Source organism: Panthera tigris, chromosome C1 (assembly GCF_018350195.1).
Source record: "Panthera tigris isolate Pti1 chromosome C1, P.tigris_Pti1_mat1.1, whole genome shotgun sequence".
NCBI lineage: Eukaryota > Metazoa > Chordata > Mammalia > Carnivora > Felidae > Panthera > Panthera tigris.
The window spans coordinates 3,877,910-3,901,149 of NC_056667.1; the positions used below are offsets into that span (position 1 = coordinate 3,877,910).

Genomic DNA, 23,240 nt, shown 5'->3' on the forward strand with positions numbered 1-23,240 from the left:
TCCGGGGGACCTCTCCCACATGGCGTGACAGGTGGGGAGTGTAGGCGGGATGGCGGTGGCATTACTGAGCACGTGCCAGCAATAACTCGCCGCGTGGGGACACGTGGCCCCCCGCGTCAACAAGGGCTCCCCCTGATGTGGCTCGCCTCTTCGTGGTGAGGTTTTGGACGAGGATGAGCAGAACCCTAGAGGTCACACCGCCCCCGAAACAGGTCTGCCTTCTGGATAGGGGTTCTTAGCGTGGATTAGCGTGTCCAATCCCCAGAGGGGAGATTGTGATCTCATGAGACGAAAACCCCCAGCCGACTCCCAGGGTTGGCTTGAAAGACACCAAACCCCCTACCATGCCCCCAAATGCGAGAGACAAATAACAGAGTCCAAGAGCATGCTTGTGGCTCAGCGCTGAGCACCACACAGAGAGAGGTAAAGACCCAGACCTGGGTCCAGAAGCAAGTGTGGGCACAGGGCGGAGAGGGGTGTGGGACGGGGAGGCTCATGTGAAGCAGGCAGCTGGCGGGGGGTTCGTTTCTGCAGGAGGGAGGCCAGGCTGTCTAATGAGGTGTGGTGATGAGCAGTGTCGTCCTGGGTCAGGGCTCTGCAAACCTCTTGTACGAAGGACTAGAGAGCAAATGTTTCTGGTGTGCAGGTAATGCGGTCGCTGTCGAAACCCCCCGGCCCTGCCATGTAGCATGAACACAGTCGTGAACAATATGTGACTAAGTGCTGTGGTCTGAATGTGACACCCACCCCCCCCCCGCCACCACCCTCCCCCCGGCTCCAAATTCACATGTGCTGACCCCCAGTGCAATAGTGTTTGGAGGCGGGGCCTTTGGGAAGTGATTAGGATTTGACGAGGTCGTGAGCCCGGGGCCCCCTGATGGGATTGGTGCCCTTGTAAGAAGATGATGAGACCCCAGCAGGCTCGCTGTCTGCCATTTGAGGACACAGCCCGACTGTGAACTAGGACTCGGGCCCTCACCAGACACTGAGTCTGCCGGCACCTTGATCTTGAACTTCCAGCTTCCAGAACTGTGAGAAATCCGTGTCTGTTGCTGAAGCTCCCCCAGTCTGTGGCATTTTGTTATGGCAGCCAGAGCAGAACAGCACAACAAATGAACATGGCCCTGTGCCAATAAAACTTTATTTATGGATGCTGAAACTTGAAGTTTATGTAATTTTCATTCCCATGGCATAGTCTTCTTTTGTTTTTCTTCCAACCACTTAAAAGCCACTCTTCGCTCACAAGCCACGCAAACACAGGTGATAGGCTGGATTGGGCCCCCAGGCCCTTGCCAAACCCTGTCCCAGAGCAAGGAAGGAGACCCCCTCCCTCCCTGACTGCTGACCAAGGCCTGAGATACTGTTCCTGGCTCTGGGTGCCTTGTCATTTTCCAGAGAATCTCCGCCAACAGCAGACTGGAGGATGTGACCTCAGTGTTGATGTTCCAGAAAGAGGCCGTACCCAGGGGTGGCTAATTATGTGCCCAGGCTCTGAAGTCAGCCCCTCAAGCGTCAAATCTCTGCCCCTGCACTTAGCGGCCAGCTGACTCGGGCCCAGTGTCCTCCACAGCATGACGGAGTCTCCCAGCCACCTTTACGGTTCTGTAAGGGTTCCGTGTGACAGAGAAGCAATGCACATCGCGTGCCGTTGGCCCAAATGAAATTTAAGTCGGAAACCTCGGGGGGAAACATTGAAAGAGCGGCAGGGGAGCGGTGCGGGATGTGTGAGGATGTCTGCGAGATGGATAGGAGCGCCGTGAGACGTAGAGACAGGATTTGCCTCTGGAGAGCAGAAGTGGGCCTAGCGGGTGTAGTTACAAGGACAGGGATTTCAAATCAACATAAAAAGGACCTTTTTCATCATTTCGGTTATCCTGGGGGGGACTCATCTGTCCCCAGGGGACTCATCTGGGTGATTTTCGAGATCTGCCTGCGAGGGAATCTTGCAGAGGGAAGCGGTGTCTCCAGCGCCCTGGACCTGGGCCTCTGCCCCTCACCCTGGGGGAGCCTAGCACGTGTGAGACCAGTTCTCTGGCTACATACGCCCACCCGGGGAACACGCCGCCTCCCCGCCGCACCCCCCACCAGATCTCAGCGGGGGGAACACGAGTTACATCAAGGCAGTACTTGCTTCTTAAATTGTGGAAATATCCAGAACCACTGTGAGGTTCCCCACCTAGCAGGAAGATGTTTGGGGGTGGTCTCAAGACCAGTCTGGGACACGATCTTGTTCTCTGGCCGAGTCGTGGGAGACAGCAGTAGACTCTGCTCACTGCACATCGCCCCACTCGGGCCTTTGTGGCACCACCTCCTGGACCCTGACCCTCTCTGAGACACCCCCCGCCCCGCCCCGAACTCCCAGCGTTACTCCTTCTGCTGAAAATGGAGGTAGAATGTGGTCAGCAGCCTCCTCCATGAGGAAGAATGTACCGGAAGACTCCCTTTCCATCAGGAAAGCGAAACTTTCCTGGAAGCCCCACCCACCAGGACTCTGCCATAGACCGCGTCCCAGGCCACAGTAGCTGGGAGATAATTCAGGAGTGGCGACTGGGCCAGCAACCCTGCCGCCATGTTTATTGATGCAGCCTGAACGTGGGGCTCAGACTCATCAGTGCCAGAGAGGAGCCCCTCCTGTGGGGTATCTCCAACTTTGCTGCCCCGCGTTTGCACACTTGCCAGCCCTCCTGGTCTAAGGTAACTGTTTACAAAGAGTCAGTGGATGCAGTAGACACGTAAGGGCCAGGGATGATGCTGGGGTGTGAGGGCTGCAGATGGTCATGTGAAATGTTCGACTTTTGCCTGCTTCCTGGAGGTCTGTGATAGCACTGAATTAAGCCTGCCTTCTCAGGGCACAGGGTCACGGGGCTGGCGGGTGCTGGCGGGGTCCCGAGTCAGGCCCGAGGGGGCGCTTCAGACCAGCAAGAGGAAAGAGCCCCGGTCCAGAGTCACACCCTCCTGGTTCCCATCCCAGCTCTGCCACTGACGACTGAGTGCCCTGGGATACGATTTCGTATAGTGAGCCTTGGCTTTCTCATCTATAAAGCGCTCCGGCCTGTGGGGGTTACAGGGCGGCAGGGAGAGCCTGGGGTGCGGCCCAGAGGGGCTCCCCTCCCCCACTGCCTCATGGTCTCTCTTTTCCATTGTCCCATTTGCTCTCCTCTCTTCTGCCTCCTGTTCACCTCCCATCACTTGGGAGAGCTGAGCGCCCCAAACCGTTCACTTCTCTTACCTCTTTTCCCCGTCACCCCGTCCGTGTCTTAACCCTGCTGGGGACACATAGCACCACCCCTAATCTGAGGCACAGGGGCTGAGCTGTGCCCACCCCTGGGGGAAGGGGAGCCTGCTCTACTCCCCGGAACCGTGGGGAAGGGGACGGCCAGGGCTGCGGTGGCACAGCACAGGGGCAGAGGCCCCTGGCCGGCACAGGGGCAGAGGGGATGCTCCGTCCGGATCCTCCCTTGGCCTCGCTCTCCCCCAGCTGAGGGGCCTCCCCGGGAAGGAAGGGCAGAGCAGGGAGAGGCTATGGGGAAAAACAGTCCCCTCCACCTGTCCTCCCCCCGGGGCTGCCCCACCTGCACATACTTTGCTTGCACCTGCTGTGCCCTGGCACCGTGTTGGGACCACTGGGATGGGAAATGGGCGAGGCAGAGCCGTGCAGAGCTCAGAGCACAGCTTGGGAGCTGGGTCTGAATCCCAGCCATGGGCCTGACCTTTGACCCTCAGTGTCATCATCTGTAGAATGAGGAGGGCAGCAGTACCCTCTGAGGGCTGTGGGGATGACCAGATAAGGGGAAACAGGTGGAAGTCGTGCAGCCCAGCCCTCGTACAAAGCTGGCACCGAGAAGCGGAACTCTGTGACGTCACCAGGACCAGCCGGGAGCTGCATGTGTGTCCCTCTCCCCCTCCGGGAAAGGGGCCCACGGCTTGCCTGCCAGGGTCCGCTCCTGTTCTGGAGGGAGGGGACACGCCCAGTGTCCTTCCCCTTCTCATCCCCTGCCCCCTCCCCCGGAGAGGCGGCTGTGCTGCCAGCCAGGAAGGTTGGGGTGTCCGCCCGGGAGCGGAGGCCCCACCCCAGCGCCTCGGGGGCCCCTGGCTCGCCAGGAACCCTCCCACATGAGCTGCCACCCACTTCCTGGTCGGCCCTGTGGTCCCGTGCCTTCCACCTCATACGCACGAAAATGGTCTTGTCTCAGGAACAGGTACCTGGGCTGTTTCAGGGATCCTGTTTGCCGAATGGGGTTTGTGCTCGAGGGAGGTGGGCACCCCAGCTCCCTGAGTAGGGCTTAGCGCTCCCCTGACATCCAGGGTTAATCGGGCCGGCCACTGCCCTGGGGCCCCGTGCCCGCACGGGGCTGGCTGCAGCCGGGAGAGCTGTCCCTGCTGGACCCAGGCACAGCCCGTGTGGCCATCTGTCACAGCAGAGCAGCTACAGGCGTCCTGCCTGCACGGGGACACCGCAGGCCCCCCACAACCCGGCGACAACAGCCAGGGCGGGCGGGTGGGGCCGAGCAGGCTGGCACCCAGCAGAGGTGTCTGACTGGGACACGGGACACGGTTCTGCCTGGCGTCTGCTTTCATCCCTGGGGCAACAAGACAGGAGCTGCCTGGAGATCAGAAGCGCTGTGGGGCCACCTCTGTCCTGCCCTTGGGGGAGAGGGAGCGCCAGCTGCCAGGCGCTCCCACAAGCTCCTGGAGGGATCCCTGCCCATCTGCTTCTCCTGAACCCCTCTCCGGGGAGTTCCCGTCTCTGAGAGGAAAGTAGTTTCACAGGCAGAAGTGAGGGTCCCTGCCTTAGAAAGAAATGAGCGGGTCCCCACCCCTCGTGTCTCCCGCAGAGCTGAGCACAGGGCCAACAGCAGGGTAGCAGGAGGGGGGGGGGGCAAGATAGGGGGGATCCTGAAGGCGCTCCCCACCTGGCGGCTCTGTCTTGGAGAGGCAGCCCATGGCCCCCATGCGGGAGAGGAGGGCAGGGGTGGTCAGGGAGTTCCCTGCTGCCCAAGGGGCTTCCTCCCTGCCCGGAAAAGCCAAGTGCCTCTGGGACGGTGTTCCCTCCCTCCCCCACCGGCTTCTCTTCTCCACTTCTGTGCCAGGGTGTGGTCACGGTAGGAGGGTGAGGCGGGGGTGGCCAGAAGGAGGCGGCAGGAGGGGCCTGCCAGCTTCCCGAGGTGGGGCAGGAGGGCCACCAAGCTTTGCTGAATGAATGACGGAGGGGACGCCGCGGTTACAGGGTTCCGGAGCACGGAGCTTGGGGGGCTCGCATCCTACTTCTTGCCCTGACTAGCTGCGGCTCTGAGGCCCCCTCTGCCCTGGCTCCAGGTGAGGGCCCGTCCCGCTTGTGGTTGGTGCGACCCGGATGGAGGGGGTGGTGCTCCTCGGCGCCAGGGGTGGTCCAAGCTTCCACTTACTCTCAGGGAGGGCGGGGGGGCAGTTCCCAAGACTGGGGGTCTTCGGCCCCTGACCCCGGCGGACCCCTGTCGGTCGCTGTGCATCCCCTGGGTGTGACTGGGGGCCACAGCAGGGCTCCTGCTTCAGTCGGGAGGAGCTCAGCCTGCAGGTGCATGACGGGTGGGTGTGCATCTGGGTGGGCTGCATGAGGGCAGAGGTGTTTCAGTGTTGCTCTGGGAAAGTTGAAAGTTTGGGGCCATGATGGGTTTTTTTTGTTTGGTTGGTTTTTTTTTTTTTTTTGCATCGTGGCACTAATGAGATATGAATGGGGCCTCTCCCTGCAAGAGTGTAGCCAGAGCCCCATGCTGGGGTGGCCTGTGTGTCATCAGGGGACAGACACCCGAGTGTTGCTTTGAAAACAGTTTCTAGCCTGTCGTCTTTTTAAGAAATTCTCACTGGGACTCTGCAGCTTGGTCCCTCTGTTTCTCCTGCTGTCCGAACACGTGACATCCACGGTGCTTCCTGTCAGGTGGGCTGATGGCCATGCCACTCCTGGCTCAGGAGCTTGGAGGACAGACGGAGGTTTCTCTGTGGCAAAGAGCAGGGGGTCCTGGCCGGGGCCCCCTGCCCCCAGTAGTGTTTTCACTGTTCTCCCTGCCCCCCATCCAAGGCTGAGCATGGCCTGGGGGTACTGCTTGGAAATCGGGTTGTGGATCCCCGGACCGCCTCCCCACCGGGCCCCTGGGCCATCCTTCCAGCCCCTGGGCCTCTCTGCTCACGCCCAAGATGCCCCACAGGCAGAGCCGATCCCCCGAGCGCGCTCGGACTGGCAGTGCCTCCGCGGACGGACTCACTCTTGCCCGCCACCCCTGCTCACGGGGAGGAGTGGGCTTGCGTCTCGCGGCACCCCGCTTGTGGGAGAGAGAGGAAGGGTGTGTTACACAAGCAGCCTTCCGGATCTGGTGGTTTTGAGCAGTTACACCTCTTCCTGTCTCTTTGTGGGGTGCACACTGGCTGCCGTGGCTGCTGCAGCTTTGGACCCATAAAAGGCGGTGGTTTCACGCTATGTCATAGTCACAGTGGTTCTTCGGGGCTTTGGCAGGAAGGATTTCCAGGGACGGAGTAGCAACACGCAAAGTAAGGTGAGCTCGACAGACAGGAGCTTGAGTCCCAGCCCCGAGCCCCGAGGCTTCTGGGAAGAGCCCCCCGACGTCCTCCACCCCCAACAGCACGAACCTCTCCTGTCTTCTCCCCCTCGGGCAGTGTTCACGAGCGCCCAGCGTGTGCCTGGTGCTGCTCTGGGCACTCGGACCCACCGGGGAACAAAAGAGACAGAGCTCCCTGCCCTGGCGGAGCCGACGTCCAGGGGTCTCACAGGAGATGGGGAAGGAGTAAACATGGGGAATCATCCATCGCTGGTGTCTCGGTAATGACCAGCGCCAGACCTCCGGGTCCTCGCCCCTGCCCCCTTATTAGGGCTGGCCTTTGCAGCCAAGAGAACAAAATTCCTGAGCCTCTGGCATAAAAGACATTGAAGCTTCTCTCTCTCCACCCCTCCCTCTGGAGGAAGCCAGCTGCCTCAGCATGAGAGACCCAGGTGGTGGGAAGGGGGCCCCTGCTCACCCCTGTGTGTGAAACATCTAGCGTCTCCAGCCCCAGCCCAGAGGACACCCTCACCGCAACCTCAGGAGAGACCCTGGGCCAGAGCTACCCGGCCGGGACAACCCCCAATCCCTGACTTGCCAAAGCCACATGAGAATTCTTTGTTTCCAGCCCTAACCCGGGTCACGTGGCAATAGATGAACTCATGCAGTGTTAGAATTCTTTTTGTTTTTAAGTTTATTTTTGAGAAAGAGACAGAGACAGAGTGCGAGCAGGGGAGGGGCAGAGAGAGAGGGAGACACAGAATCCGAAGCAGGCTCCAGGCTCCGAGCTGTCGGCACAGAGCCCGACGTGGGGTTCGAACCCACAAACCGCGAGATCATGACCTGAGCCGAGGTTGGATGTTTAATCCACTGAGCCACTCAGGGGCCCCCAGTGTTGTAATTCTTAAATCCTCCACTAGGTGGGGCCAAGCCTTCTGGAAGCTTTGAGCTTCCAGGATGATCAGGAATTGGGATGCAACCACAGACGGCCCAAGAAACACAGGTCCCACTATGACGCTGAATCATCTCTGCATGTGGCTGGCCACATCCACAAGGGGTTCGTCTTTTTCTGGGGAAAAGACGAGCAGCCCCCACGGGCAAAGCAGAGAGGCGGTGAGGGAAAAGCAGATGTGGTAGCAAATCTGAGGACCCTAAGAAGATGAGATCACCGCCTGGGAGTAGGCAGGGGCACATCTGTGCCCCGTGGTGCACACCTCCTTAAGGAAGGAGGTATGATCAGGGGCTCCCAGGTCCTGGACCGGCACCTTCTGTCCACCAGGGCCAGGCACAGGTGGATCCCAGCCCGCGGCCCTCCCAGCGCACCCCCACCCGTTAGCACGTCAGGTCCTCCTCAACTCCCATTATCCCATTTCACAGATGGAGAAACTGACACTTAGGAAGGTTGAAAGAGCTGCCCCAGGTCAGACAGCAGATCCGAGCCCAACCGGACCTTGCCTCCCTCCCTGACACCTGGAATGGTCTCCTCGGGTCACCCACAAGGCGGGATTGTGTCATCAGACCAGCCCTGGAGGAGGATAGAAGCGTGTGTGGTGGCTCTGGTGAGGCTTTGAGTCAGGAACTGTGACCCAGGGCTCAGGAGCTTGTGCTAAATGACGTTTCCCACTGCCCGGTTTTCTTGCGCTCCAGAATCTACGGCGGTGAGACGAGCGGAGGCTTTTTCCGCCAACTGGAGGTCCCTCCCGTGACTCACGAGTCGTAACTTCATGTAACGAGGATGGGTCTGAAGGCTGAAGCCAGTAGAACATACTCCCAGGAGGGCTCACAGCTCCATTCACCTTCCGTGCGACAGTCCTGGGGGACCAGGGGGTGCGTTCATCCGTGGCGATGGTGGAGGCAAGGCTGCCGCGGCTGAGGCTGGAGCTGACACGGCCTCACTGCTCGCCATTGGCCAAAGTATGTGCGGCCGTGTGTGTGTGCGCATGTGACTGTGCGCGAGCCCTGCCTGTGAGTGAGAGAGCGAGGGAGGGAGAGGAGGGAGAGAGAGGACAGAGAGCAGGTGTACAAACCAGACAAAATACAGACAATCAGGGAATAGAACGTAGGGCATATGGGCGTTCCTTGCTGTGCTGATTCTTTACAACCTCAATGATGTTTGAAAGTTTGCAGAATAGTAAGCTGAGGAGAAGACAGGCAGTGCCCACAGATGGAGCCCTGGGCTTTGGGGGGCCTGCCGTCGTTGTCAGCCCCCCTCCCATACCGTCTGAGAGCTGGGACCTACCCATTTTCTTCCCTCCTGAGCTCAAAGCGTTTTCACTCCTTCCCTCTGCTTCCGTGAGAAAGTACAGGCAGGGCTTTGTGAGTGTTTCATGCCTCAGTTTCTCCGAGAATGAGTCAGGCGGCTTGCTCAAGGTCACATCCAGAACAAGTGGAAGTGCAGGGGACGGAGGGGCCCAGACTGCGGACCTCCAGGCTGCACCCTGGGCCAGGTAGGCTCTCAAATGGCTTCTGAAGCCTTTCTCCCAGCCTCCCTTCCTCCGTGATCCCTGGGATCAGCAGCCTCCTGCTGGGACGCTGGCCCCTCGGGATGGCCGCGGGACAGACGCGGTCTCTCCTACCTGGACTGTGGCAGCTGCAAACGAGGAGGAGGGCTCTGGGCAGGCCAGCCGAATGCAAGGCAGGGGGCAGGGGAAAACCTCACGGGTCCCCCTCCCTCCCCAGGAGGTGGCAAAGGCACCAGCCCCCCAGGAGGAATGAGGCCTGTCGTTCTCGTGAAGTGGGCATGAGGGCGTGGCCAGTGCCTGGCTGCAGGTCGGGGAGCTGGCCGCTGGCTCCAAGGGGAGCCTGACCTTCGGAGTCCAGGCGAGGTAGAGAGGAGTGTGCCAGGCGGCCTACTCAGGGGCACCTCCCTGATTGGAGCCCATATTTTTCCTGTCCCTGTAGCTGCCCTGAGTACCACACCTGGGACCGACAGAGCATTGCACCCTCCAGAGAAGACTGCCCTTGTCCCTCATGCGGCCAGGGTCCCCAGGCCCACCCAGCACCGCGGGCAGTCTGTTTGCCCTTAATGCAGACGCCTGGCCCCTTCCCCTCTGCTTTCCCTGGATGAGCCTTCAGCAGGCTGAGTCAGACTCATTCATTCATTCATTCATTCATTCATTCAACAAATATTTGAGTGTTTCCTGGGCACAGGTGTGAACACAGCAGACAGATTCATGGAGCTGGTGTCTTAAGGGGAGGGAGACACAGCCCACAACTGGGACACTAGGTGAAGTAGAAGGTATGTTGGAAGGTGACAGTGCTAAGGAGAAAAATGACCAGGAGAGGATTAGAGGAACACGGGGAGATGGGGTTTGCAATTTAAGACAAGGCGTCCGAAGAAGAGTCAGCAAAAAAGTGACCTTTGTACAAAGAGGCAGAGGTTGGAGAGGGGGCCTTGGGTGGTTCACGGGGGGTCAGAGAGCTTCCGGCAGAAGGAAGCCCGAAGGTTGGAGTGTCTGTGGGTTCATGAGACACCGAGGCCACTGGTGAACTTCAGGCCTTCCCTCTCGACAGAATGGGCAGCCACTGGAAGGTTTTGAGCAAAGTAATGGCATCTGATTGATGTTCTAGTAGGATCACTCTGGCTCCTGTAAAGTAGACCTTGAGGCGTAAAGGTGGAAGCCGAGACCCATCAGGAGGCTGTTGTGAGGACTGTAAGAGGGAAGGTGGTGGCCTGGACCGGAGAGGAGGTGGTAGGGGCCACTGGGGCAAGCATGGGATTCTGGATGTTTCTGAAGATGCCTGTATAACGGGGGAGCCGGGGTAGCGGCGGCCAGGGGCTCCACGTGGGACAAGTGAATCCGAGACACTTGCTCCGCACCCTATAGAGATGCCCAAAGGGCAGTTGAATAGATGAGTCTGGGGTCCAGGGGGGAAGCTGGGACCTGGAGGTACAGTCGCACGGGTTCCGGTGTAAGCACTCGATTCAGAAACAGGAGACAGGTGGAAATACGAGACGCTTCTTGTGATGCAAAAGAAAAGAGATTCACGGTCGCAGAGGTGAACGGGGCAGCCAAGGAGACTGAGAAGCAGCAACGGGGAGACAGGAAGAAAGCGTGCGTCCCAGGAGCCGGAGGGTGGGGGCAGCCCCGCCGTCACCCCCAAGCCGTGGGCACCATCAGACTTAGCAACAGGAATGTGACCTTGGCAAGAGTAGCTTCCTGAGAGCGGCGGAGGCAGAAGGGAGAATTGCGGACCAGAAAGGACAGCTCTTTTGAGGAATCTTCCCGTGAATGGAAGGAGGGAAGGAGGACAGTTGGTGGAGAAGGAAGGGGATGCAAGAAGCTGTGCTTTTTGTTGTTTAAGATGCGAGAAGTAATGAGCGACCGCGTGAGGAGGGCAGTGCTCCACAGAGGACAAAGAATCCGCGTTGAGAGTCGAGATGCTCTTGAGTGCGGGCGGGAGTGGGGTGTGTGCTCAAGCGGGCGCCGTGGCCGTGGCCGTGGCCGTGGCCAGGCGTCCAGGTGGCAATAGGAGGGGAAACAGAAGGTTCTAAGTCACGTGGCAGAGGACGTGTTGGGGACTTCAGGGGAGAGGCGCGCCAGCGTCATGCTGGAGGCGGGGGTGGGGCCTACAGCCGGGTCAGCAACCTGCTGTGTAAAGAGGCAGGTGGTAAATATTTTAGGCTTTGGAGGCCAGACGGTATGTTGTGGTGGCCCGGTGTCACAGTGTAGCACAGACACAGGTGCGGCTCGTGAGCTGACGGGCACGGAGGTGTTCCGGTAACACCTTACAGAGACAGGCGGCAGGCTGCATCTGGTCTGTTGTTGCTAATTTGCCAGTTCCTGGTCCGGGACCCAGGCTGTGGGCCAGCAGTCCTCAAAGCGTGGTCCCTGAGCCAGGAGCACGAGCATCACCCGGGGGACTAGTTAGAAATGCAGATTCCTGGGCGCACCCCATATCTGTGGAATCTGAGACTCTTGGTCCCCACAACCATCCCCAATTCAGACGGAGCTTGTGGTTCTGGAATCCTGGGAGTTAAGTACCCCTGAGTGCCCAGGCTGGGGGTTGAGACACCACCGCTTAGCAACTGGACCCAGGGAAAGGCAGACAGGAGAGAGTGGGGTGTGGGCTGGGTCACATCCCCCAGTGAAGGGCACAGGCGTCCCGCCTGCTGTGGGCTGCCTGGCCCCATCCCCTTCCACAAGACCCTGTGAGGACATGCTGCGTCCCCCACCCCTGTGGCCATCCCTCCTCCCCGGTGACCTCTGGACCACCGTGTTTGGACGCAATGCCTGGCACTCTGGGGACCCCCAGTTCTGTGGCTGTGGTTTCCTGTCCACGGACAGGGCTCCGTGTTGTACAGGCAGCCACCAGCACCTGCGCACAGTAGGGCCTCGACAGACATTCTGTGCGCCAGTAAATGACTTAAGGTTAACGACTTTCATGAGAAGGTTGGCTTTCGTCCCCTGAGCCACCTGGCAGAGCAAACCCCAGGAGCACCTGATGGGCACAGAGGAGAGCCTGCCTCTGAGGACTTCCACCCCCAAAGCTGCAGGACTCAATTCCCCTGGAGCTGTGTAACTGACCTCTTTCTGCGGGAGAGGCACCGTGCCTCTTTCTTGCATAGATTTGGGTGGGGGCAGTCAGGCTGGTCCGTCTGGTGACAGTGACCCTGATGGACCCCAGAGTAAAAGAATAGGTCACCAGCAGGCCCTCAGGGTCTGCCCGGAGCCATCCACCAGGTGTGGATGGACAGGGCCAAGCAGACAAGGGGCCTGGGGCCTGGGGAGAGGTGAGCCTGGGTCACAGCATCGCAGGTCATGAGGAATCAGCTGATAAGCCCGAAGACTGGATTCGGCATCAGCCAAGGATCTACTGCATTTCTTTTAAGGATTTAAGTGCATTTTTTTTTTTTCATTTTGTCATTTCTTTCTGAATGAGATTTCTTAAGAATAAAACTTTGCAGGGGCGGGGGGCACCTTCATGGTTCAGTCAGTTAAGCATCCAACTCTTGATCTCGGCTCAGGTCTTGATCTCATGGGTCGTGAGTTTGGGCCCCGCATTGGGCTCAGCTCTGGGCGTGGAGCCTACTTAAAAGAAAGGAAAAGAAGAAAGCTTTGGGGACCTTCGCTGTCTGCATCATTTCCGTCATTTCCGTGAGGCTATCTCTGTAGCGACTCTGATTTGCATTTTCTCTCCCCATTTTTCCAGCATGTTCACACACATGCGCACGCCCCTCACTCAGAGGAGAGCTGAGTGATGAGTGAGACCTAACCTGCACTACCTACGAGCCCTCTGCCGGGGTTGGAATGTGTCCAGAGAAAGCCTGCTTCCTGCTGGCAGGAGGGTCACGTCCTGGCAGAAGGAAGAGTGATGGGCATTCACTGAGAGGCCCCGCTGGGGGCAGGCGGGGCTGCGTTTTGAGCCCAGACCATCCTTTTAAAGCCCATCGGCGTGGTGATTTTGGATCAGAGGACCATCACTCTTTTGGAAACCCTGTATTACATCCCTGCTGAGTACCAAGCCCTGTTTGAGGCACAGAGGATGTAACAGTGAACAAAACCAGCAAACTTTCTGTGCTGGTGGGGCTTGCACTCCAGAGAGAGTTAAGACCTCATAACTCAGGGACAGACCATCAAGAAGGTCCCTGGTGCTGACTACACAGGACAGCAGGCAGGGTGCTGGGAGAGAACCCCTGAGCATGATAGTCGGAGGCGGGCTCCCAGAGGAGACCCAACGACGAGAAGGTCGGTCATAAGGGTATTTCAGGCAAAAGGAGCTGTAAGTGCAAAGGCCCTGTGGTAGATGTGCCCTTGGCCTGTCGGAGAAGAGAAGAAAGGGGTGCATGACCTAATCTCCTTTTAAAGTAGAAATGGAAGGAGGGAGAGCAGTCAGGAGGTCCAGGTGACATGATGGTGGCTCAGCCTGTGGGGAGCAGGGGGAAGAGCGAACGGACAGACACGTCTGTTGCATTCGTTACGTGGTGCTACATAAAAATACTGCTGGAAGCGTAGGGCCTGAAAACTCAGTTTCTGTGGGTCAGGAGTCCGGCAGAGCACAGCTCACCAGGGTCGTCTGCTTCAGGGCCTCACAAGCCTGCAGCCAAGGTGGTCTCATTTGAAGGCTCGACTGGGGAACGATATTCTTCCAAGCTCACGCAGTTCGAAGGAGTCACTTCTCTGTGGGTGGTTGCACTGAGGGCCTCAGTTCCCGGCCTCACGGACCCCTCCAGCACGGCAGCCCGCGTCGTCACAGCCAGCAAGGGAGAGAGTCTGCGGGCAAGACAGAAGGCACGGCCTGTATCACCTGATGATGGAAGTGACATCCTGTGACCTGTGCCATGTCCTGTAGGGCGGGAGCAGGTCACTAGGTCCGGCGCACACCCACGGGGAGGGCGTGAGTCTCTGGAGCCGGGGTTATCCGACTGGCTGCCTTCCTGGAAGCTGCCCCGGGGCACCTGGGAATCTGCAGGCTCAGGGATGAGCCTGGGTGGTGGTGGTGGTGCCACTTCCTGGGACAGGGGAGACAGCCCAGAGTTCTAAGTCCACAGATTTCCCCTGGCACCACCGGGAAAGGGCTCCCGGACCCTCAGGAAGGCAGCTGGGGAGGCGGAAGGGAGAACTACTGAACCTGACCACCCGCCTTGTCTGAGCCCCCATGGGCCGGTCTGTCCCTCTGGTGTGGGGGGTACAGGTGCCCGACATACAGGGCCTTCAGGATCACAGAGCCTTCTGGGCAAACCAGACTGCCCTTTTTGAACCACCTCCCCTCTACTCTGCTTTTCCTCCAGAATCTTCCGTCCGTGAAGAAGAGGGCAGGTCAGCACAAGTGAGACAGGCTCCATGTATCCGGAATCGACAACGGGCTCCCCAGCGCGGCTCTCTCTGCGGCAGACGGGCTCCCCCGGCATGATCTACAGGTGATTCCCCCGCCCCCCCCCACCCCAGCCACCTGGGCCACTCTCGGGGTCAGTCCTGCGTCTGGTTGGGGGGGGTCCCTGAGGCCAGCCCCACCCCTTGGCCCAGAGGGAAAGATCGAGGGAGGCCCACAGGACTCTGAGGTGCATGTAGGCAAGCTCTTTCTCCAGGGAAAGGAATGGAAACTTTTAAAACCAAAGTGGGACGGAAAAGCCCGCGATTTTCCCAGAGGGGTGAAGCCAGGAGTAGACTTGGCCCTGACTCCCCTGAAATCTTGGAGGTGGCAGGCCCGGAAGCGAGTGGGGGACCCTCTCCAGTTCCTGTTTCTTACACATCACAGGCCGTGCAGCCCCCTTTGAGGGGGCTCAGAGCCTTGCACCAGGAGGGTGGAGGCATCCAGCTGCTCACCAGGCACCCTTACCTCCCTAATGTGGGGGCCGCCTCCCAAATCCAGCTCTGGGTCTTTCCGTTTGGAAAGTAGCCCAGGCTGAACCACAGGGAGGGCACGCCAAGGCGTTGGGTGAAGGCTGCTGTCCCGGGCACGGAGCACAGAACCCAGATGGCAGTGGTTGTCCTGAAAGATTGGGGCCCCGGGCGGGACACCAGGGGGGCCCATCGGTCCCGATGGATTGGGCCTTTGTCAAAATTTGTTAGGGCCTGATCAGAGCAAGTATCTGTAGAGCCCACAGGGAACGGGGACGTCTCGCCTTCATCCAAGTCCTAAAAAGAACCGCATGGTCACATGCAGACGCGCCAGCACGTGGGGTGGCCGGCAGCTTCTCGGCTTGAGGGTTTTGTACTGTCGTTCTAAAGCAGGTTTCGTTAAAACCCAGACCGTCACCCAGAGGTTTACCTCTTGTCTTCGCTTCCCCCCCCCCCCCCCCCCCCCCCCCCCCCCCCCCCCCCGCCCCGTGTGGGGAATGAGCCTGGGCGCCCGAGGACCCCGCGTCCGCCCAGGCCGGGCCTCCGCCTCCCTGTGCCACTAGGTGGCGCTGCCACCGAGCACTTGGTACGCGGGCGCGCGTCCTCCCGACCCACAGCCCGGAGCTGAGCGGGGAGGGGCCGGGCCGCGGGGCCGTCACTGGTGTGTCCCGCGGGGCCGTCGCCTGCACCTCCCTGTGGCTGATGCCAATTGTGGACTCTCTCTCTCTCTCTTTCTCTCCTTTTGCTCTGTCCTCCATCGCTGTCCGCAGTACTCGGTATGGGAGCCCCAAAAGACAGCTCCAGTTTTACAGGTAACGAGCCCTCCGTTTTCCCTAAGACCCGCACGCTGAAGGCAGGGGAGCGGGTGGGAGGGCCACGCCCCGTGCAGGTCGGGTGTGCCGGTGAACCTCTCCAGTAAGACACGGGCTCCGGTGGCCACCCACACGGCCCCGTGGAAGGCTCTGATGAGCAGCGTGAAGCCGCTTCCGTGTGTGCGCTGATCTCTAGAGTTCGCTTGCGTTTGAGCAAACGGACTTGTGATACCTGCTTAGCCCTCACCAGATCCACCTTAAAATCTCACTCGTGGGGCGGCGGATGTGGCTGTCTCCTGTTGTCTCTCGTGGGTTTGTGCTTCTTGGGTGATTAGAGTAAAAGAGACGGGGCGAACCCAACCGTTCTCCCCTTTTCTTTGGATGTGAGCTGACTTGTAATCAGAGTTCGATACCGCCTCCCGGGCGTGTGGCTCTGGTGCAACCCGGGTCAGGGGCGGACCTGCTGGTGTTTGTCTGGTGCGCGTCCCCGTTGCTGAATCAGCACAGCGTGTTCTTGGGTCGGAGGCTGTGCCCCAGAGGGACAGGGCGTCCAGGTGCGTCCAAGGCAGGTCAGCCAGCAGAGTCCTCCCGGGTGAGTCCCTTCGGCAGCCTGTAGCTCACCTGTGCAGTGGGGAGGGGAGCCACCAAGGTGGCTGCTCCTCGGGAAGGCTATAACTCCAGAAATTTACTTTGACATTTCGGGAGCCCCGGGTCAGCCCCGCCAGCCTCAGGACCACGTGGCTCTTGGGGGCAGGGCCCTGGTGCGCAGTGTTTGTCCTGGCATTCGGGCCTGCGAGGTCTGTGTCCAGGAGCACCTCCCCAGGGTCGCACACACCCACCAGCGCAGAGCCAGGGGGCGGTCGCCGCCGACACCCCCCGGAGGACACGGGGACCTGGATTCCCACAGCCCCCCCGCACCTCTGAACGTGACAGCGGGTCTGGGTCCTCGGGCCGATTTCGCCACTACTCCAGTGCCTCCCGTGGGGTCTCACTCCTTACGGAGAACCCTAAAATGGTGACTGGAATTGTTGCTCGATGAGATTTTGCCTGAAATAGTTAGATCTGAACCTGGGCTTGCAGATGCTTTTTTCGGATGACACTTTTGCCATCACGTACGTATGACGGCATGGTGTATCAGGGCGAGCTCGAGATATTTGTCCCGGAAGGACTTGACCACTGGGACCAAACATGCCTTCGAGCTGCATCCTCTGAGACCCTGGAGGAGAGGCATGACAGGGTGGGTGGCGGGGCCGTGGCACAGACCGCTGCCTAAGGGGCCCCGCCACGGGACGGGACGAGTAGATTGCCAGGTATCACAGAGCCAAAGTGAAGGAGGGTCCCACTCCCCTTGCTGGCCCTCGGGGCCCCACAGATCCAACCTGTTGTCCAGTCCCTGGGGAACCTTCTGGTTGACCCCCCTGTGCCCAAGAGGCTGTCTTACCCTGAGGCGAGCCCTGATGGAGAGCTGCACCCCAGATCCGCCGACCTCTGTCCCTGATGCCCACAGGCTCTGGCCGTCCTGCCCTTTGCAGCTCCAGTGTGGCTGCTACTCACAGACACCGAGGTGTCTCCTGTGGGGGTCTCCGACTATGACCTCTAAAGAGGCTGGATCTGTGTTTAATATACTGGGTGCCACTCACAGTGGGGCATCCTTGTCACCTGGGCCCTGACACAGCTACCAGAGGGTTAAGTCCATCGGCAGCATCCTGCCAAGTGACCACCCCTCCCCGAACGGGGCAGAGGTGTTCAAGGTGTGCGCCCTGCCTTGGGGCGGCTCACAGACTAGTAAGGGAGGTGAGACCCTGTATCTGTCAGCTCTCCCAGAGAATGCCTCATAACAAACAGGCCCCAAACTCAGCACCTTACAAGGAGAAGCGTGTATTTCTTGTTTACGTGTCTGTGTCAGTTCATGTGGGCTCGGCTGGGTTTGGTCTGAGCCGCAGGTAGGGCCCAGGTGTTCATCCTCCCATCGTTTTTAACCAGAGGCTGTTCCCGGCAAAAGTGTCAGAGGAAGAGCAGGATCATGTAATGTCTTCGAAGGCCCACGGTTGGAACCGGCACACCACTCGTTCTTTTGGCCAAAGCAAAGCTCACGACCACGCCAGATGTCCGAGGGCAGGAAGATATTCTCCCGCCCTCCCACCCCAGGAGAACTATAGTCATGTGACGCAGAGGCGGGTAGAGGACCCAGCATCATAATGCAGTCTACCCCAGAACCCAAATAACTAAAATATCTACAAGGCAGAACGTGTCGTGGGGGAAGTGTAAACAGCTGTTGGCGTTCTGAGGAAGGCCAGGCGTGGGCACAGCCCACTGAGAGTCGGGGAAATCTTCATGGAGGAGACAGCATGATGGCTTTGAGCGGGGCCTTGGGGGCTGGGCAGACTCCTACATAGAGCCCAGGAGGAACCTTCCAGGAGATGCCTGAGCCACAGCTTGGAAAGGTGCCAAGAACAGGAGGTGGTGGTTACACAGACCGGCCGTGAGGGACGGGATGGAGAGGGACAGGAGGCCAGACTAGAGAGGAAGATGGAGGTCAGAGGGGGAAGGGCCGTGAGTGCCTAGCAAGGGAGCTTGGACTGCATTCAGTGGGCAATGGGGAGCCATCAACGGTGTCTGAGCAGGGATCAGAGCTCTGCTGCAGCAGGGAATGAGACGACAGGTGGAAAGGCTGGGTGGGGGAGCCCAGGAATGATGGAGTGAAGGGCAGCAGGGCAGGAGGACAGGAAGTCAGGAACCATGTCCTCCAGGTGACTGATGGCTGGTGCTGAGGATGTTGAGTTGACAGAGGGGTGCGGGGCCTGGGGGGAAGGAGACAGGGTGTGTCAGGGTATGGCAGGCTGATGCCACCACCCAGCGGTGGGCCCTGTGACATAGAAGCCAGGGAGCTGACGTGGCAGGTGGGCGCCTTTGAGAGGGACCACCCGGCCCCGTCACTGGGGCCTCTCCAGGTAGAAACCTGCTGGCGTTTGCCTGGCTTTCGCAGCCTGCTTCCCGTTTTGTTTGCTTTCTACTCCGGGTCCCGAGCAGCAGTTCCCCAGCAGGGTCGTAGTCGCCAGATGTAGGTTTGTCATCGGACAGCCACTCAGCCTCCATCCAGGATCTCTCGTGCTGGAGGGTCGTGTCATGCTGAGACTTCTTTGGGATCCTAGGATGACAAGAAACGCCCCCAGGGTCGTGACTCTGGAACAGGGGCTCAGCATGGCTACTGCCCAGAGCTCAGCCTCAAACCCCAGATCAGAATGTGTGCCGTGAGGAGGGGCCCCTGCACCCCTGCCTGCAAGGAGTGGTAGCGTGGTGTTCAAATAGCAGACTTCCAGAACTTTCTGGCCATGTAAAGGTACTGACAGGGTAAGCACCCTTGACTGGGGCATGTCCCAGCAGAAGGGTAGAGGGACATCCGTCTGCCTTGCTGAAGGTCTCACCAGACCCCCAGCCCCTTCACTGTGGGTGGTGGTCACACGCTGTGGGATCCCTTACTGCAGACATACGAATGCGGTGGGGGTCCCGAGCTGCAAGCACGGGTCCTGGCCTCAGATCACCGGAAAGCAGGGCCTGCCGCTCTCCACCTGTGGGTGGTGTCCCTGGCCCTCGGGGGCACGGGAGGTCTGGTGGGCGAAAGAGCCCCAGGCAATGCCAGAACCCCAGTGGGTGCCCCCTCCCAGCCCCACAGGCCGGGAGCTGGCCTCGGCCAGGCTGCACCGCGGGAGTGCACTTCCCGGGCTTTTAGGGGAAAGAGACGCTGCTCGTGAATAATTCAGCCTTTCACTGAGCTGAAAACGCCCTAATAGACTAATGGACTCCCTGCCTCCAAACTCGACCCTCGTGGGGCGCTTCTCATTCACCAATTGCTTCTGACGTCCTACAGTGACACTCCCTAATGAACCAGCTGCCGCGCCAGATCCGTACAGCACGCTGTACGGTGAACAGCGTCAGGTTCACCTGGTGAACCCTATAAACTAGACTGTGTCCTTTTTAACGAGCAGACGCCAGGAAGGCAGGTGAGTGGCCCCCTCAGCTCCAGGAGTCCAGGGGCAGCTGCTGTCTCCGGCGGTGGGGGGCGGGAGGGGGGGTGTTGCTGCTTGGGGACACGTGGCCCAGGAATGGAAGTCACAGAGGGACAGTATTGGGGGTGCATTTGGCTGATCCGAAATCAGATCCCCTATATTTTTTTCAAAGCAGAAAACCTAAAAAAAAAAAAAAAAAAAAAAGCCAGCCCTAAGTAACTGCAGGGTGACAGTGGGAGGCAGGAATGGTGGGCTTTCTCCCGCTTCAGTGAGCTTGCCTCCCAGACCTGCCGGCTGGGACCGTCCGTCTTCCTGCCTGGGGGAGGCCCAGACATCCAGCCACACCTCGTTGGGGTCACCATTAGGATTTGGCATTGTCGAGGTTGCCCCGAGAATGACAGCAGGGAGGTTTGGCGGCTGTCAGGAAGGTCTGTCTGGAAACACATGGCCTAGGGAGCCAGGGCAGGGTCTGGGATGGGGGAGGCAGGGGCGCTTGTCTGGGCCTTGGCTCGCTGACTGCTCTCCAGCAAAGGTGGTTTTGTTTTTGCCCTGACGCGCTGCTGTGCATTTTAAAGTTGCGCTCCGGAATGATGCCGTATTCCTTTGCAACCCCGCTTTCAGGAACTCGGGCTGGTTTCTCTAAGATCGAGACAAATGTCACCGTTTAAAAGAGCTGTTCAGGATTCCTTCCGAACCTCACGTTTCATGCCTTGGTGGCTTTCAGTCAACAGACCACAGTTCAGAAATTCCAGGTGGAAGGCCCTTCGGGGCGGTCGTGGTCCCCACTGACTTAATGAGGTCGATGCCTTCAGTTCGGTTTTTCCGTGTCACGGTGTTCATTTACTGGAATCCCCCTGAGCCCTCCCTCCACAAGAATAGATTTGCAAAAGGCAGGCCCCGGCTCAGGGACGAACCTATAGGCGCCTCATAATTAGCAAGGGCTATCGAGGAGGGGGCGGGTTTCTCTTGAGATGGGTTGGGGGCTGGATCTTGAGGAGGAGGAACACGAGGTCAGGGTCACTGCGCCTTTGAGCCCTAGGAAGCAAAGGGCCTGAGGCAGGAGCCCCGGCAGTGGGCGCTCCCTTCTGGCAGTGTCTCCCTGTGACCCCTTTGTCCAATGACCCCAGCCTGCCCCCAGTCATCCCAGGAGGAGGCTGGGAATGAGCCCCAGCGTGAGGCTGTCCAGGAGCTGGACTCTGTCCTCTCCCATGGGCAGCACTGCTGACCGTCAGAGCCCCTCTGTGCCTTCTGTATCCTTCCTCCTCGGTGGGGTCTTGCCTCCCCAGAGGAGAGGAGGAACGTGTCCTAGCTCCTCTCGCACTGTGCGTGGCCGTCTGGCCACAAACCTGCTCGTGGGCACCAGGTGCTCACCCCTGCGGCCCCCCAGCAGGGCCACCGTGCTCTCCCACGCCCCACCTCTCTGCGTCCCTCAGCCAGAGCCTGCCTGGCATCATGGGGACACTCTCCGTGCCTTCCATGCCCCCAGCGCTGTAAGGAGAGATCACAAGCAGGGGAGACCCCAGCCCCCACAAGAGACGGTGCACCCTGCCCTGCCCCCGTCTCATAAGGAATGTGTGTTCTCTGCGAGACCCGGGTCGTTTATTAAGGTCTACGTTAATCCTATTCAACCTTTTCTAGTAATAACTGGTATCTACACCACTCCCTCGTATCACAGAAGCCCACGCTCACGTGTGCCCTCTCCAGAGGCCCACCCTGCCTTCCAGCCTCTGTCCCCTCCACCTCGCTTTGTGTATTACTGCCACCACCCCGATTATCCTAGCTGGTATCCTACACCACGCTGCAACACTGTTGACGGCCGCTTCCCCGCACATGGCATGCGCCCAGCCGCACCCACAGCCCTGCCTGGTTGTCTAGACAGCGGGTGCAATCAGCCCCTGCTGGGCCCACTTCACAGACATGGAGACTGAGCCTCGAAGCCGTCAGGGTGCCTGCTTGTGTTCGCTAAGTGGGTGACAGCCAGGTGCTCAGCCACACTGTCACCCCAGCCCCGGGACCCTGGCTGGACCTCCAGAGCCACACCAGACCGGATTGCTGTTTGTGGGTGGTGTCTTGAAAGCTAATGGTTATTGATCTCTGCCTGGCTGGGCCTGTGTGCCTGCTTCCTGCTCCCTGCAGCTCCGGCCTGCCAGGCTCTTCTCTCTGAGGACGGACCCCCAGGGAAGCCAGAACTGGCCTGCCTTTGCCCCCTGCAGGATGGGCAGCCGGCCACACTGCCACATCTAAAGCAGCTGTCCGACGCTGCCCTGCCCCCACCCCGGGCGGTGCTTGGAGGGGGCCAGGAGTCAGCAGGCAGGGAGGGAAGGAGGGGCAGCACTGCTCCCTGGAGGCATCCGTGGCTCCATTTCCTAAGACAACCCCCCTCCTGGAGCCCTGCGCCCCTCCTCTGCCTCCAGAGTGATTCCGCTGGAACATGGGGATTTTCACGCCAGGGACATCCTCACCTGCTTTAGCATCCATCAGAGAGCTTAGTCCAAACCCTTGGGGGAGGCCAGAGGTCCTGGGCCCTGCAGGCCCCCTCCCTGTGGATCCGAGCCATAGTGAATGGGAGTCCTGGCCCCAGAGCCCCCCACCACACCCTCCAGGATAAGGCATCCTTCTTGGTGCCTTGGGCCTGAGTCAGGGGGCCAGCCCACCCCTGCCAGGTGCTGTCCACACCGCCAGCCCAGTGGGAAGGCCCGGTCTCTGCTGTGGGCACTGAGCCTCAGTGGTAAAAGTGGACAGAAAGGTCCTGGCCCTCCTGGACCTGACCTTCAGGGGCTCAAATGCAACAAACAAACAAGATGATTAGAGAAGACTCTAGCAGGTCAGGTGAGGACACGGCTGTGGAGAACAGTTGCAGCGGGAAAGGGGGCTATGAAGTATCGGGTGCTGGTGGAGAGCTTCCCCAAGGAGGGGGGTGGGGCCGCAGCCTTTGCAGCTGCCTCGGCTCCCAGGACAGCTTTCCTTGCCCTTCCCACGGATAATCGAGCTTGTTCTTTCTTGGGGCAGAGGTGGGGACCACGCTGGTTCCTCCAGCTGCCAGGGCTGGGCTCCGGGACCCTGCTTTGCTGACCCAACTGAAATGATGACTTCCATGTCACTTTCTGTGCTCGGTGATGAGGCGGGGGTCGTCCTGCAGGCATCTGAGCCCGGGCAGAGGGCTGCGGTCAGGTGCCGACAGGAGTCCCCGGATCATAGAGCCCCCCTGCCCCACGACCGTGTCCTCAGCGCGTAGCCATGGTGCCACGTTCCTTGACTCACTCACTCATGTACATCCATTAACACAGATGGTAGCATTCCTTGCACACGCGTCTTCCTTTCTTCCTTTATTACTGTCTCCTAGGATTCATTGCATCATCAGCCCATGTAGAGAAACCTCACTGAAGGCCGCACAAGTCCCATCATTGGGACGGACTATCATTTATGTAACCTGTCTCCCCGTTGATGGACATCTGTGCTGCTCTTAGTTTCTGAGAGAGTGTAGCCATCACTCAGAACGACTATTTTCTTTTTTAACGTTTCTTCATTTTTGAGAGACAGCGCATGAGTGGGGAAGGAGCAGAGAGAGAGGGAGACACAGAATCCGAAGCAGGCTCCAGGCTCTGAGCC

General features: G+C 59.5%; 1 protein-coding gene across 4 annotated transcripts in view; it reads left to right on the top strand.

Moving 5' to 3' along the window:
- Positions 1 to 23,240, top strand: part of KCNAB2 (potassium voltage-gated channel subfamily A regulatory beta subunit 2) — an 84,906-nt gene that overhangs the window by 18,887 nt on the left and 42,779 nt on the right. Inside the window, exons 1-3 of one of the 4 annotated variants that reach the window (XM_042996982.1) lie at positions 3,895 to 4,199; positions 14,263 to 14,391; positions 15,583 to 15,624. In XM_042996982.1, coding sequence (XP_042852916.1) covers positions 14,315 to 14,391; positions 15,583 to 15,624 — 119 coding nt within the window. In that variant the 5' untranslated portion in view covers positions 3,895 to 4,199; positions 14,263 to 14,314. Of the gene's footprint in view, positions 1 to 3,894; positions 4,200 to 5,128; positions 5,317 to 14,262; positions 14,392 to 15,582; positions 15,625 to 23,240 lie in introns of those variants that run through there. The other 3 variants (XM_042996983.1, XM_042996984.1, XM_042996985.1) reach the window with 3 other exon arrangements.